The sequence below is a fragment of the Grammomys surdaster genome, unplaced genomic scaffold, assembly GCF_004785775.1.
Source record: "Grammomys surdaster isolate TR1022 unplaced genomic scaffold, NIH_TR_1.0 227, whole genome shotgun sequence".
Lineage (NCBI taxonomy): Eukaryota > Metazoa > Chordata > Mammalia > Rodentia > Muridae > Grammomys > Grammomys surdaster.
Genome location: NW_021604672.1, coordinates 3,367,484 through 3,382,882, shown reverse-complemented (window position 1 = coordinate 3,382,882; position 15,399 = coordinate 3,367,484). Strand labels below are relative to the sequence as shown.

Below are 15,399 nucleotides of genomic sequence, written 5' to 3'. Positions count from 1 at the left end.
AGACAGGTACCAGGCCCCAGAAGGCTGGAGGTGGTTGCTCAGTAATCGGCAGCTTGCTTTTACCTGTGCAGGACGGGCAACACTGTCCAGGACGAATGGTGGGGTTGCCACAGGCAGGCACCGGGCAGGTGATGAGGGCACACATTTCTTTTCCATTGTGACAGTAGCATTCCCGGCAACCATCATGCCAGCTCTCCTCATTTTTATGATGGTGGCCGTCCATGGACAGACATGTACCTGACAGAACAGGTGGCCCGGCTGAAGTAGGGACCTCTGGACAGACAGAAGGCAGCCTGGTAAAGAAGCAGCTGTGGCATAGGAGAAGCAGTTTGCTGTGCTCTTAAATGGACTAGAACCCAGTCACCAAAAATGACACCCAGGGAGGACAGTCAGTGGTACAGGGAAGGCTCAGGAAAAGAATTTAAATCATCAGGCCTCCAATGATGAAGACAAGAAAGAAGACAGGAGTCTGGAAATATGGTTCCTACCGGGGAAGTGTTGGTGTCAAGCTGTTCACTTATTTTATACAATAAACAAGTACTGCTTTTGTAATATATGTCACTGATTTTTCCTATATGGAGACTCATCATAGAAGTTTCATCCAACGGGAGAATTCGGGGCCCCTTGCAACTACTAAATTTTTGATTCATAAGATGGCTGAAATGATCGGTAATATTTCTGTTTACTGTGTGACTCCTTCAAAATACCATAAAAGTAACTGTTCAACTTTGAAAAAAAAAAGCATGCTACAGGGATCTTTTATTGTTTGATTGACATATCATCTGACAATTACAACAAACTGCAATGGGGTGGAGGGTTGCAGAGCAGGGCTGGGATTGCGATAAAGGTTGAAGACACACTGGGTGCACATTTGATGGCTTCAGGAATGTCACTGGATAAAAGACTCTGGCTCTGAGGTCATAGGGGATTTTGCCTATATACATACGGCTCTGGCCTACTGTGTGCTTCTCGAAACAAGTCTGAATTCTCATGAAAACCCTGTTGCTAGGGAAAACCTAAGTGAACAGGAGTTTAAATATACAAACTCCTGAGGATGCCAAGACGAAGTTCCTTCCTGTACCAATCCCACTCCCGAAGACAGTGGTCTCCTCAGTAAGGAGGCTGGGATATGCTCTAGCCTTAGGCTAACGTTTCTGAGACAAGCAAAAGGGAAGCTGGAAGAGGTGACTAACTTGGTCGTTGTGCTTTAAATTCTGTTCCAAGCCCTATGAATTCTATAAAAGACAAAGGGTGTCCTGTGGGAGGGTCCCACAGTGAGTGACATGTTCAGAACAGACAGCAATCATTTAAACCAGTCCATTCACAGGACGCCCTTCTGTTCTTTGTTACCATGCTGTGAGGAAGGACTTGCACTTACCTCTGCACTTGCAGATCAGACAGCCATGACTGTCCTGCTGGAAGCCTAAGGGGCAGATCTTACTACATGGCAGCTCTGGACATTTCTTACACCGACAGATGTCACAGCCATGCTTATTCTTCCTGGGTAATTAAAATTTTGCCAGAGGTCAGAAAATCCAAAAGTCTCAAATGATGCCCAAGTACTCAGACCATGGGTCAATGCTATCACCATTTAAGCAGAAATGATGGTACACCTGCACTTCAAACTCCTAGGTGAGGAATAATTAGCTCTCATGACTAAGATTTAGAACTGCTCAAATGTTTATATGCTTTTGGGATGTAGCCATCCCCAGCAACACAGAGAAGGGTTTAATTAGAAACACAGTACCAAATCTAAAGAACAAACACAAAACTCCAGGGAACAGAATGTGTGAGATGTATCATTGGTCAATGTTGGGAAATTAACATTACAGGAATTTTGTTAGGGCTATGGGTTTTCCCAATTGGCTATGTCCTTTGAGAAGTTCCATATGGCTAGTAAAAATTTTAACTACTGAAACCTACATAAGACACAGGAGGCTCTAAGGACCCAGGGATCTGGGAAGTCTTCATAAACGTTAATAAAAGTCTTAAGCCAGCAAGGTTGTTCAGTGGACAAAAAGGTACTTGCCATCAAGGCTGGTGAGCTGAGTTTGAGTCCCAGACCCCACACGATGAAGGAAGGAAATTAACCTCTGAAAGTTGGCTGTTTTACACATGCACACTGCAAGATGCACACCATACCCATGCACACATATACATACATAGAAATAAGTATATGTGTACATACTGAAAATGAATAAAAACCTGGTCCTGGAGGCTATAATTAATTAATTTTTTTATTAGGGATGGGGGGTACTTTATTTTACATAAGCAGATAAGTGATAAAATCATTATATCTTTAAATTTATTTTTTTTAATTTTGTATGTGTGTGTATGTGTGCTTGTATACACACATGAGTGTGTGTGTGTGTGTGTGGTGTGTCTGGGTGTGTATATCATGTGAGTGCAATTGCCTACAGAGGCCAGAAAGAGCAGCAGATCCCTGGAGCTGGAATTACAGGTCGCTAGATGCTGTTCAGGATTACCAGGCGAGCATATGTGCTCTTCACCACTGAGCCATATTTCCAGCCCAAATAATTCTATCTTTATTGGTATCACACCCATGTCTTACAAGTAAGAATAGTGATGATTAATGTTTGGAAGTTTTTTCTTCTGAGACAGGGTCTCATGCGATCCAGGCTGGGTCTGAATTAGATGTAGACTTTGCCTTCTGAGTGCTAAGACCTACCCACAGCGCACCTCTAACGTCTTCATGCAGAGTCAGAACTTGACTGCATTTGGACACAAAGCTTTTTTTTCATGAATCCCCTAACATAAACAGTATGGCTCCTCTCGAATCGCACCACCACTGGCTCGTTCAAACACATACAAAACAGCCCCCAACATAGACATGAACATCTCAGCAAGTTATAGTTAATTTCTGAATTAAAAAAAATATTGACAAATACGTACAGGAATCCAAGTGGACAAAACTTGTCGCACATTGTTGGTCTGCACTTCTTGGGCCGTGGGCGGCACTGACAGAGCTCACAGTTGTGGACATCTGTTAGGAAGCCAAAGGGACAGTCCAAGGTGCAGGCCTTTTTAAGGCCTAAGCAGAGTTCCTCCCCTGTGGAGACACACGGACACCATGTTCCTTTCAAAGACAACAGACCACATTGCATCATAGCCTCAATGCTTGCCCTGAATCCTCCCACTTTAAACAGTCAAACTTCAGTTCTACGACAGTATCAGCCACAGTTAACAGGTATGGATGGTGCTATTTCACGGTTTTCACACATGGCTCTGAGCTCTGATGGTGGTATGTGAAACAGAGGCCAAGTCTGAAATGGATTTCTGAAGCCTAATTGAATCTGCTACGCCTGGGATACAGAGTAGGCTGGTCACCGTTGATGAATAATGACTGGGTGCAGTTTTTCACGATTTTGCTTAATTAAGTCACCTTAAACCGACGATGACGATTTACATGAACTTATGGCAATCAGAAGTTGACCGTCCAGATTCGTTTCAGACATTTACGGCGTGCCATCAGAGGTAAGATGTATGTTTGAATGCTCACAGTACCCTTGCTACTAGCAGGGGAGCAGGTGACATCACAGAACACTGAATGTTGTGTGCAGCATTTGGGACTTCTTATTTTCTTTGAAAAAAGCCTGTCTGCTACGTGACAAAAAGCAAATCACCAGGGCTCTATTTAGCTATGTTTGCCCTACGGTACTGACAAAATATACAGGTGCATAAACGCACTCAGTTGGCCAAAAATGTATGTGTGAAAGGGAATACTCATATTAATATGTTACTAATGAGGGTTTGAAATATTTAAGGCAAACTTTGTTAGCAGAATCTGGAGTGGAGTTTAATTGTCTTCTGTTAGCTGGTTATTGCATTCTTTTAGAAGTTAAAGCTAACAAGGAGAAGCACTATTGTCAGAAGAAACAACTGAAGACATAGCAATTTGAGAAGGTGATGCAGTTGAAGAGAAAACCAGAGAGAGTAACAATGTCAAGGCCAGGCAAACAAGCCGAAGAACAGAAGAGCATTTGAGGCCCGTCCAAAAGAAATGCAGGGTTTGAGAGAGATGCATGAAGCCTGAGAAAGGAGGCTGGCCTGGTGAGAATGGTGATACTTGAATGATGCTCTGTACAATGGTAAGGTACGGATAAACTAGTATTGTGAGCTTGACAAATGCACCGTTATTTTATTGAGGCATCCCTGACGTGTAAATACGGCACGATGCACAAGTTGCTATGGGGACCACAACTCATTTGTCCCGTTCCACAGACAAGTCTTACAGCCTAAAATTAAACATTAACTCTAACTGATAGGTGAAATGGGTCCATGTGTTACATAGACACTTCTACGGTAGAATCTTTTGTGAACCTTAGCATTCCTTCCATATTTTATTTGCTGTCTTTTATATATATAGGAGAGGGTGATCTATGGTATGATTTTCTACTTTGCCATTGTCCGAAACTTTTCATTACACACATTTGATGTAACGTCATGGGTCTGTATCACACCATGAGGCAACTGAATGCTAATCTGGATCCCTAGAAGAGAAAGCGTAAGTGGCTCATTTAAAATTCACAATTATGAACTACGGCAGGTAATTACTTTTCATCTCCCATCAGGACACAGATGGTGGGAAGAGGACAAGATCCTCAGATTTTTTTCCGCCAATACAGAGACCTAAGATGATCCAGCTTTCCTATTATAAAGTCAAGGCATCTAGTGGATTATGTCAGGGAATAGATGGAGAAAAGCACCCCCAGAGCCTGCCAGAGTCAGCATTCTTAGAGAGTAATTTCCTCAACACTTTAGCAGGCAAAGAACACTTGTTTGTGTCTTTCCTGTCTGTAAAAAGGAATTCTTTCACAGCCCTTGACCTACAATGCTGTCCACACCCTTAACAGCGTCAAGTTTATTGTCTTTAACTTATCTCTGTGCTATGGTTTAAAAGATACCCCAAAGGCCCACATGTCCAAAATTTTGTGCCACTCTCCAGTGGTCGAACCTTCTAGATGTGAGACCTAGGGGAGCAAGGTTAGAACACTAGAGACATGCTCTTACAGTGGATATATTAACCCCTTCCTTCCCAATTTCCCCTCTAACTTGCTGGCTACCATGAGACTGGCTCTCCATCTTGATGGACTTAACTGGTCACAAGGCCAAAGAATAGGGCCAATCATTAATAGACACAAGGCTGCCTCTGAATCTATGAGCTAAATAAACATTTCTTTTATATAAGTCAATTCTTTTAGGCATTTTGTCCTAGCAAGGGAAGGTTACCAACATGTTAACCCCATGCTGTCCCTGAAATAGAGAAGGATCCCAAATAAGGCCTCTGTGTTCAACAAAGACTCAGGACATTCACGTGGAAGGAGACCAGCAATCCCACTCTGCTCTGCATGCATTCATCTGCAGCCTGTTGTCTAGACCAGCTCAATTCTCCTCCACCACAAAAGGAAAGAGAGTTCCAGGGCAGTTTCTCTTTTATGTTCACAGTCCTGGGGCCAATCGCGTTTATTGATGTGGGGTGATAGTTATCTGCTGAACGAATGCATCCAATAGTGTTCATGCTTCTCCACTATCACCAGGCATGGTTTTACTGGAAGAGGAACAACAGCTTGCTCAAAGCATCCTTTGATAATACTGAATAGTTTTCAAAACACTATCACTTGTTAAACATCTCAAGAAACCATGTTGCTGTGGTTCTGAAATAGCTACTTGTGCATTGTGCGGTATTTACACATTAGGGATGACCCAATAAAGTAACAATTCATTTGTCAACCTCACAACATCCATGGAAGACTGGATGGTAGTCATAGATCCATGCTTGTCAGTCAATGGCAGGCTGTCCTTAAAGGAAATATCATCAAACAGAATAGACACATTAGGAGGTGGGGCTTTGTTTACAAAGTTTTAGTTTTTGGCTTATGGCAATTATGGGAGACAGGTGGCCTTATGATGCTACTATTTTTTTTAAAAGCATTGTGAGTCTTCTGTGATCTAAAAAGCTTTCTAATTGATGGAAGCAATTGCCATTCAGAAGGAAGGGATAAAGAAGGGCAGAGCACAGGGACTGGACGTTGTGGTGAGCCAATGGCTAGTACACAGGAAACTCTTTTTATTCTTGAAAAGAGATATCCAACAGTGAGCAGTGTCATTCATACTCGATTTTCAGTGAGCACAAAGCAACTCCATGTGTGCAAACACAACATGGATGCATCACCCAGAGCTGCAACACTTCAAACCTGTGGATTTCTATCAATCTGTTATCGATTAAGAATGGTCACAAAATTTCTGAAACTACTGCCACCAGGAAAAACAGAAATGCAATTGGTGGCCCCCGTGCGGCCCAGTGGTGTGGTATCAGTTCAGAAGTACAATGAAATAAAAAGTGCAAGTCTGCTTCCTAGCTGCTTCCTGACACAAGGGATTCTGATACATAGTCCAGGATGGACACACTGGCTTCTTCCTTGCTACTATTACTTTTGTATGTCTGGATCCATTTCTAGCTTAAACTGCTATCAATTCCTAAAATCAAAGAATGTTAAAACCAGGAAAGAAGTTACCAATAATCACCTGATCATTAATAAACGAATAATTTTAAATTACTGGATTTCAATAAAGATTTCAGTCCATATTGAAAACCCATTCTAGGATTACTGGTATGTGCCACCATGCCTGGCACATGTCACATGCTTCTGAAGGACATTTTTCTTTAAGGCTTTTATTTTAATCCTAAACCAATTGTGTATAATGCCAAATCTAAAGACATTTTAATATACCAAACTCATTTGATTTAAAGCCTCAGACAGTAAGACATTCAACACCAATGTCGTTAATTAAGATAAAGCTTCTACAGTGACGCTCTAGTATCTTTATCTTCCCGACAGCAACACATATTTTGGTTAAAAATTAGCATTATCAATGCTTGTATCAGCAGTTATAACATTATAGCTCAATGGGTTTCACTTTTAAGTTTGTGGCCATTGCACCTTCTTAGCATGATCCTCTTTACTGCAAACATGTCTTGGAGAGATGGAGGCAGGGCCATTTAAACTTTTGGTGAATCCTAGTTTTGAGCCTAGAGATGTGTTCTTAAACTGGTCTTCACCATTTTTTGTTTTTTTGTTTTTTTTTTGGCAAGGACTCTCACCAAACCCTGAGCTCAATGACTGGTCAGAGAAGCTGGCTGCTCATAAGCCCCAGGATCGTCTAGTCTTTGCCTTCCAGTTCTGAGATCACAGACATGCGATGTAATGCTCAGCTTTCTGGGTTGGTGCTGGGATTCTCACGTTCTCTACTCTACCCACTGCACCATCTCCTCAGGTCCCGTTTTAAGAAATCCTGATACCAAAAGGAACTGGGTGAAATGTCCAAGAAAAACGTGGGTATAAATGGTTATTAGGACTATTTTTTTTTTTTTTTGGTTTTAATAGGAAAAGATAACGTAACGGAGAATTTCGGTCCAGAAGAATACACACTGAATTCCTGCAATGGGGAAAAGAAAGCATTACATTCCATGACTACAAGGAATTATTTCAGTAAAGCATGGAAGAGGAAGAAACACAGGCAGGAAGGCAACGACAAGATGGGAGGAAGCTGGGAACTTCCCATGTTAGCAAGTTTGGGCTGAAATGGATGGTGTAACAGCTGGTGTGTGTGTGTGTGTGTGTGTGTGTGTGTGTGTGTGTAACAACTACCATGTGCCAGCTAATAAAAGTCATTTGGGATTCATTCACTTAGTCCTCAAAATACCCCACCATTTAGGTACTAGTGTCTGTCACTACAGAACAGATGAGGACACAGAACAAAGGGCACATAGGTAAAGCCACTCACAAGGTCTGATGTAGTGGCCACTGACTCAGAATCATCAGGACGGCTAATGGGAGTCAAGAGGCGGAGGCAAAGCTCATGCTTCAACTTGTGTGTGGTACAAGCTGCCAGAGTCAGGTTTAAGCATTAGGTTTAGGGGAACGGTGAGTAGATTGCCAAGACCAAGGGGCCAGGCAGCTCAGTGTGAGGAGATTCATGTCTGATTGCAGTGGTCAGACCTCCTAGGGGGATCAGACAAGACCTGAATCCAGAGGCATCCCTGATCCCAAAGGCTATTTGCTTCTGCATTTAGCCAACCACTGCAGAGCACAGCTGGAGTGCTAAGCAAGCCCTGGCAGAAGGCAGGGACCTCCCACTTCTCTGTGATGAAAAGCTTGAATCTCTAGGAAGGAGTGACGCTTTTAAGAAGGATTTATTCTTGTAAATTACAACACTGGGCCTAAAATGGCTATATTTCATTTATGTTTCAGCTACTGGAGATTTTTCTTTCTATTACCTCTCGCATTTACCACTGTGGTCTCAACACTTAATACACGACCTGGAACACGACTGGTGGGGGAAGAAAATGGGAAGAAGAAATTCTAGATATTTCTAAAAGTAAGTGAACTTCGCAAATACTGAATGTAATATTTTTATGTAAATAAATCACAGCCACACAATACAGGGTTCTTCTGTATATACTTCTTCCTAATTATGAATAAATTGGAAGTTTATAACTAGTAGTGTACGTGGATATTTGCCTCTGAAAACTTCCAAAATACAACAGGTCCTCAATTTCAAGCAGAGTGCACACAGGGAACATCCTCACAGTGTCCAGTGAGAAAGCCTGGCCATATCTTTTTACTTGCCTCTGTGACAAATGAGGGAAATGGCTTCTTCAGCTTTAATAAGGTGATGGGAGCTGGCCATCAGTGTGGCTGTGTGGCCGAAGACCTATAACAACCCAGCCCGGGTGATGAGGCTGAGGATGGAGGCTTCAGGGAAGCCCAGGGGAAAAGCTAGTCGAGATCCCATATTGAGAAAGAATGTGTAGCTCGAGAGGCATTAGGAGGGCTGCAGGATAAACACTCCATGACACAACTACCAATTATCCTGGGGTTAAGAAGACAAGGTTGGCAATTTATGTAAACAAATGAGGCTGCCAAGGCAGTTCTCCAGCAAACTTAGCTTTCCAAGAAAGTCTAAGAGGCAGACATGCACAGAGCAGAGGCTGGTCCTTCCAAGCATAGAGAGGCAGGTGCAGGAAGGCAGGACCACCCTGGGTGGGAGGCAGCTTACCTGGAACCCTAAGGCTGCAACAACTAGAGGCATGTTGGGTTTGTAAACCCTGGAAACAACAACCCACTGTGCAGACTGCATGGTGGTAATATGGACCCAAGGACAAGGCATTTATTCAGGTCCTTGTCTGTATTTTATCATTCACGATGGACTGTTATAGTTGAGAGGCACCTTAAAACCAAGAGAGCTGATACCCCAGGAAGTGTTCATTTTTAGCCAGTCCAAGGCTCTAAGCTCAGGATAATTATATCCTGAGGCCCATGGAGAACTTGATTATGATAGAATCATGGTCTGTTTGGGAGAGATTAGACATGATAGGAAGAGATTTCAGAATACAGGCCAAATGTCAATCAAAAAGGGCAGCGTAGTCTCAACTCCCCCAAAGTAAGTCTCAGAAGAACAACTGCTCCCTCCCAGTCTTGGTTTATTGTTTTTAAATGTTTTTAAAATTATTTCTAGTTTTTTTAAAATTTATTTTATGTATATGAGTGCTCTATCTGCATGTATAGTTGCGTGCCAGAAGAGGGCATCAGATCTCATTACAGATGGTTGTGAGACACCATGTGATTTCTGGGAATTGAACTCTGGACCTCTAGAACAGCAAGTGCTCTTAACCACCTAGCTCTCTCCAGCCCCCAGGCTCCAGTTTTTGAAAATAAGAGTTCTCAGTAAAGGAACCTTGCTGGTGTAATGGGTGTTGAATTCAGACTGGACTGCAGGGCATATGTGTCAAGACCTTGTGGAGCCGGAGCTGACGCACAGCATTTGAAGAGTAGAGATGACATTCAATGTCACGACACAGGAAGCTCCTGGGTGGTACCAGGCTCTTTCCTTGTTTCTGTGCAGTTTAATTTATTTTAATTCAGGAATTTTGGAGGGCAGGAAAGTTGTACTTATTTGCCATAAGCTGGAAGGCATAGGACATAAGATCCCATTGTCAAGATTAAAAAAACAATTTTATTTGCTTGGAAAATGGCTTGAAACTATTAGTGTAATTTCTTGTTATATTTGGTCCCACATTAGTAGGGTTCAAAAACTGCCTATCTTAACGTAGAACAGATAAGCACTCAACAGCAGCTGGCCTCAAAGTACTTAGGGATCCTGTATGCCTAGGAAGGCGTTATTAGTCCACACCGTGCAACCACAGAGCTAATACAGGAAACAGTATTGAATTCAGACCAAATTCTGCAGCCTTTGTTTACGAGCCACATTTTAGGTAAGGACAGCAACACCCTGTGTGTCAGAAGGGTGGGAAAGACCAAGCTCTAGAAAGCATGCCACAGATGTGATGGAGAAGGGAATTTCGGATGTTTATTCTGGCTGAGGAATTAGGAGAATTCAAAATAGTTTTAAAACGTGTGGGGTATATTTTCCCCTGTGGGAGAAATGTGATATATTCAATCTAGTTTCAGAGGTCGTGGCTCAGAGACAAGGTTGGAATTTACTTGGATGCAGAGCTGGGGTCAGTAAAATTAATCTCTCTCTCTTTCTCTGTCTGTCTGTCTCTCTGTCTCTCTCTCTGTGTGTGATGAGAGTGTGTGTGTCTGTCTGTCTCTGTGTATCTGTCCGTCCGCCCATCCATCCATCCATCCATCCATCCATCCATCCATCCATCCATCCATCCACCCGTCTATGTGCATGCCTATGTGTGGGCCAGAGGTTGATACTGAGTGTCTTATATTACTTTTTACCTTATTTTTGAGATAGGGTCAATCAGGGAACCTAGAGTTCACCATTTTTGGACAGCTTGGCTGGCCAGCAATCCTCCAGGGATCCCCCTGTCTGTCCATTACCAACCAGCTCAACTTCCCAGTGCTGGGGTTACAGGTGCATGTCACCACACCCAACTTCTACATGTGTACTGGGGATCCAAATTCAGGCCCTTCTGTTTGTGCAGCAAGTACCGACAACGGCATCTCCCCAGGTCCTGACTGAGGCATTTTAAAAGGATTATGACTGCCTTGTATGGAAGGGAAAAAAATACCACATCAGTAGCCATGTTCTTGTCCCTGGGTAACATTGGTAAGGGAGCTGTAGACTGTTCGCTGAAAGGCTAGGAGGCTGCATTCCCAAGCCACTCAGGGCTATAGACACGTCTCCTCCACCAGCTTCAAGGAGGTGTCAAGCCATACGTGAAAATGAACACAGGGAAGCCAAGATGGAAACCTTACGAAAGGGCAGAGTATTCCCCACGTGACCGCAAAACTGTTTACTTTACGTTTATTGCCATCCTCCCCAACCCTCTTTTCAGGCTGTCAAGGCAATGTCTGTACAGGAGTAAAAAAGATATTTAATTATATAATATGCTTTGACAAGCTCCTATTAGGCCTCGGGGGAAGAAAAAAAACCAATCACCTGTCTACTTACTGTTTTTGCACTGACAGGTTCGACAGCCATTGTGATCCAGTTTGAAGCCATAAACGCAGTCCTTCTCCTTCAGAGTACAGTTTGACAACTCCCCGCACGCAGGTGGATCAATTGTGATGTAGGTTGGTTCTAATAGTATAAAAAGAAGGGGAAAAATCAATGAAACATGTTATTACCTCTTAGACAGTATTCAATCTCTGAAATCCCACACTACAGTAAACACAAAAATCCCATCAGTGGGTTTCATCAAATCCTAAACGTGTATACTATTGTGCTGTCACTGACCCACAAAACACGCATCTTTATCTGGGAATTTTTGATAATGTGAATATTTCACTTTCTCTTTTTTGGTGGGTATGAAAACTTCCATCAATGCTAGCAAGTGCTCTTGCACAGTATTTCCTTCCCGGAGTGACTTCCCTGCCATCTACCGCCTTACAGCCCAGCAGACTGTGCTCCTTTGGCTAGCCTCAAAGAGTATTTTCTGGTAGGCTATCACTATAGAAATCAGACAGCTCATGAGGTTAAAATAAACTGCACTTAAATGTACCCATTCTTCTTAGCTTATGATAAGTGTATGGTGTGTGTGTGTGTGTGTACACATGTAGGTCCATGTGTGGAGGCCAGCCATCAGTGTTGGTAACCTCTATCTCCTGCAACCACTGCAGTCTTTGAAGCAGGGTCTCTCATTGCACTTGGGGCTCAATGATGCTGTTGAGCTGGATGGCCAGAGAGCTGCAGGGATCTGTTGGTCGCTGTCTTCCCAGAGTTGGGATTATAGATATACCCCTCCCCTCTGCAGGCAATTACTCTCAAGTCCTTACATTTGTACGGCAAGCATGTTAGCAACAGGTAAGCCATCTTGCCAGTCCCTGAGTTTATTTTCTATAACGACCAAAACATAGCTGTCAACTGCCAATCACTCCCCATTCTGCAGTACCTCTCCAATCTGTTGCCGATTTTTAAAATTTAGCACGTCAGATGTGTTTTTCAGAATGACACCTGGTTTTCTTTTGTCTGTGAAGTGACATCCTGTCCGTTATGACAGATGACGCAATGGATAATAGTGGCCCAGAGGCTCCTTACAGTGGCAAAGTCAGGAGCAGCAAGGACCAGCTTCCATCGGAAAGAACTTTAGGATAGGGGTAGTAGTGATTACCATTCTGTCACTGGAAGAAAGAAGAACTGCTCTGGACAGTAATATTAAGTACATAGTCTGGCACAAAGCATAGTTTTTGTTACTATATTGTGTATGTGCGGCTTGTATGTACCCTGAAGCTTCACTGCCCTCAGCTGGGCTGGTCGTTACCATTAACACATGGAGAGAGTGAGGGCTTTGATCTGCTCTTGGTTTCGGCAGGAGCAAGTGGTAGACCCAAGATTCACATCCAGGCTTCAGAGTCCCTCTCTTACCTTCTGTGTATTACAAAGCTTATTGGATGGAACCTGCTCTGTGGTACATTGATAAGAAACAGTTTATGGAATGCTCAACAGTAAGAACCGCATTGCCAAAGGAAACAGAGACGCTGATGTATTTACATAGCATCTCTTCAACCAAAAGATACCGGAACTTCTCACGATATCTTTGTAAAATGGCCAAGTACAGAATGTCTCTACCTACGTTTTTATAGATGGAAAACATGAGATGCAGACAGTAAGTGGCGTATCTGGGTTTACATAGCAGCCCAGTAGCAGGCTGGGAATAAAACGGAGCAGAAGTTTCTAGCATCCAACACTCCATCCACTCATCCACACTGCCTTCTCAAGTTTCATCTCCCGTTACTAAGGAAGACAGATCAAAATACGTGTTGCTGTGCTGCTCCAACCAAGAGTTGTACGTTTTTTAACCACCTACTAAAGTGGGACAGTGATTCAACCCTTCGGATGTAGGAGACAACACCGACTTATTCACAAGCTATTCTACCAGCCATCTCCTGGTTTCTACTTTTATTACAACATGTGGTTTATAAAAGGGTATCTTCCTGAGATTTTTATATAAACTTCTCACTGGTATAAAATTTCTCTTTCTCTTCAATGACTAAAGTAGTCTTTCTGGTAGGTAACCATAAACACCCAAAAGTAGAATTTAAATAAGTTTTAAGACATAATGACTTAAGAGGCAACTTCTTTCCCCCTTTCTCTTAAAATTTATGATAAACACCTCTAATTTCCAAACCCATTTATTTTTTTAAGGTCACTACTCTTGTTAGTCACCCAAATAATGGTTCCATTCCAGCCCTCAACCACAAGACTGCTGATGTTAGATCAACTTTATTTTAGCTGTAAGTGAAAAACATAAAAGAAAACACATATCAGCTCTAAGTAAACCACATTAAAGATTACCCGGTGAGGAAGGAGTGCTATATTCTAGAGAGTTAACAGACCAAGGATTGGGGCCAGACTCTGAACTCCAGATACTGCTTCAGCGGACAGCTAGCGGGTAAAGAAACATCTTGTGCATATTTACACTAGAACCTTGTATTCTTTACTGACATCTGAGATGTGAACTTTAAGGGGAAACTTTTACTTTCAGGGAATTATATTACGGAAAAATATATTTGAGAAGATTAAAGTGACCCCAGAGAATGTGCAATAATCACAGGCAGGAGGGAGAGGATTTTACTTTTACTGAGTTCTCAGGGTGTGCTAAGAGAACATGTTATCTGAGTTCACAAGGTTGACCATCCACCTCTAAGTGATATGTTTCTTCCACAGTGCAGCGCTGTGTGTCTCAGTTCCTGGTGTGTGTTACATGACTAATGGAAAGGATTAGGGAGACTAACGGAGGCAAGGAAGGGAAAGAAGAACACAGAGGAGGAGTTTTGAGCACAACTGACTTGAGGAGCCCTATGCATTGTTCAACACCTCAATCAGCTGTGTATGTCCCAGACATGCAGCTGGCTACCTCTCCAGAGCAGGCAATCTGTTCACCTATAGAGTCAGCATAACAAGCCTCTGTTCAATCGAATAAATGAAATCTGAATGTTCAGAAAGGCTGCTTGCTGAGCATGTACTGATTCTAAAATGTCCACTTTAAACATTCTATGTCTAGTAAGTTGTTCTGGATGGATGCCTTTCGTGTTTCAAACATTATTGTGTGGTTCTTAAAATGAACATTTTTCATTTTTTCTTTAGTTGGAAGATATTGACAAGTATATACATTGTAAAGTCAATAATTAATATATGAAAATACAGAGAAACTCAATAAATCATTCATTTTTCAAAACTGTCAGTTTACTCTGGAGCTACTCAAGTCCCCCCCTCAAGGCTGAACCCAACAATGTTTATTGTGACATAGTAACTGACTAATTTTTATAAGGCACATAGATATGTGACATCTCGTATTCTACATTTAACAAGTAAGTATATTATTTCTATTCAAATACAAACTGGAGCAAAGTTTAAAAGCCTTTTGGGTAGCAATGTGTGCCTTGTGTCACTCTATGTCCCTGGAATAAATGTTGAATTTTAATAGACACATAGGCAGGCCACTAGCTGTTTCTTAATTTTTATCTGAAGTCACAGAATATTGCCCTTTAGTACTCCCCGAATATCAGTGTGCTCAGCTGCTTGCATGCGAGGTTATACAGGAATTCCATTTCTGTGAAATCAGTACAACAAAAACATCCAAGCACGAGCTGGCTACAAAACCCAGCTATCACCAACTAGAGTCTGTTTCTCACCCAACATATTAATATGCAATCTCAGAACTGCTTCTCTCACTGTGTCAGGGCAATTTCTTTCTTGTCTTTCTTTCCTTTTGAGTAAGGAAGCACTGTTAAGAAAGATGAAGTCCAATTCCTTGTTGTGAATAATGAACTCTGAAGCGAGACACTTCGGATGCTATGCTGAACTGAGGTATTTTAAAATAATACTGAATTTATATAGTTCCAAGAGAATGATGAGCAAAAGCTGGTAAGATCTCTTTTTCCCTCCCTCCCTCCCTCCCTC

At 42.3% G+C, this 15,399-nt stretch overlaps 1 protein-coding gene across 2 annotated transcripts in view; it reads right to left on the bottom strand.

Annotated features, from left to right (window-relative positions):
- The window catches only part of Crim1 (cysteine rich transmembrane BMP regulator 1), a 173,555-nt gene that overhangs the window by 27,461 nt on the left and 130,695 nt on the right, over positions 1-15,399 (bottom strand). For both annotated transcript variants that reach the window (XM_028773451.1, XM_028773452.1), the window contains exons 8-11: positions 11,449-11,577; positions 2,914-3,070; positions 1,379-1,500; positions 64-273 (exon numbers count right to left, since the gene is read on the bottom strand). In XM_028773451.1, the coding sequence (XP_028629284.1) occupies positions 64-273; positions 1,379-1,500; positions 2,914-3,070; positions 11,449-11,577 (618 nt within the window). The remainder of the gene's footprint in view (positions 1-63; positions 274-1,378; positions 1,501-2,913; positions 3,071-11,448; positions 11,578-15,399) is intronic.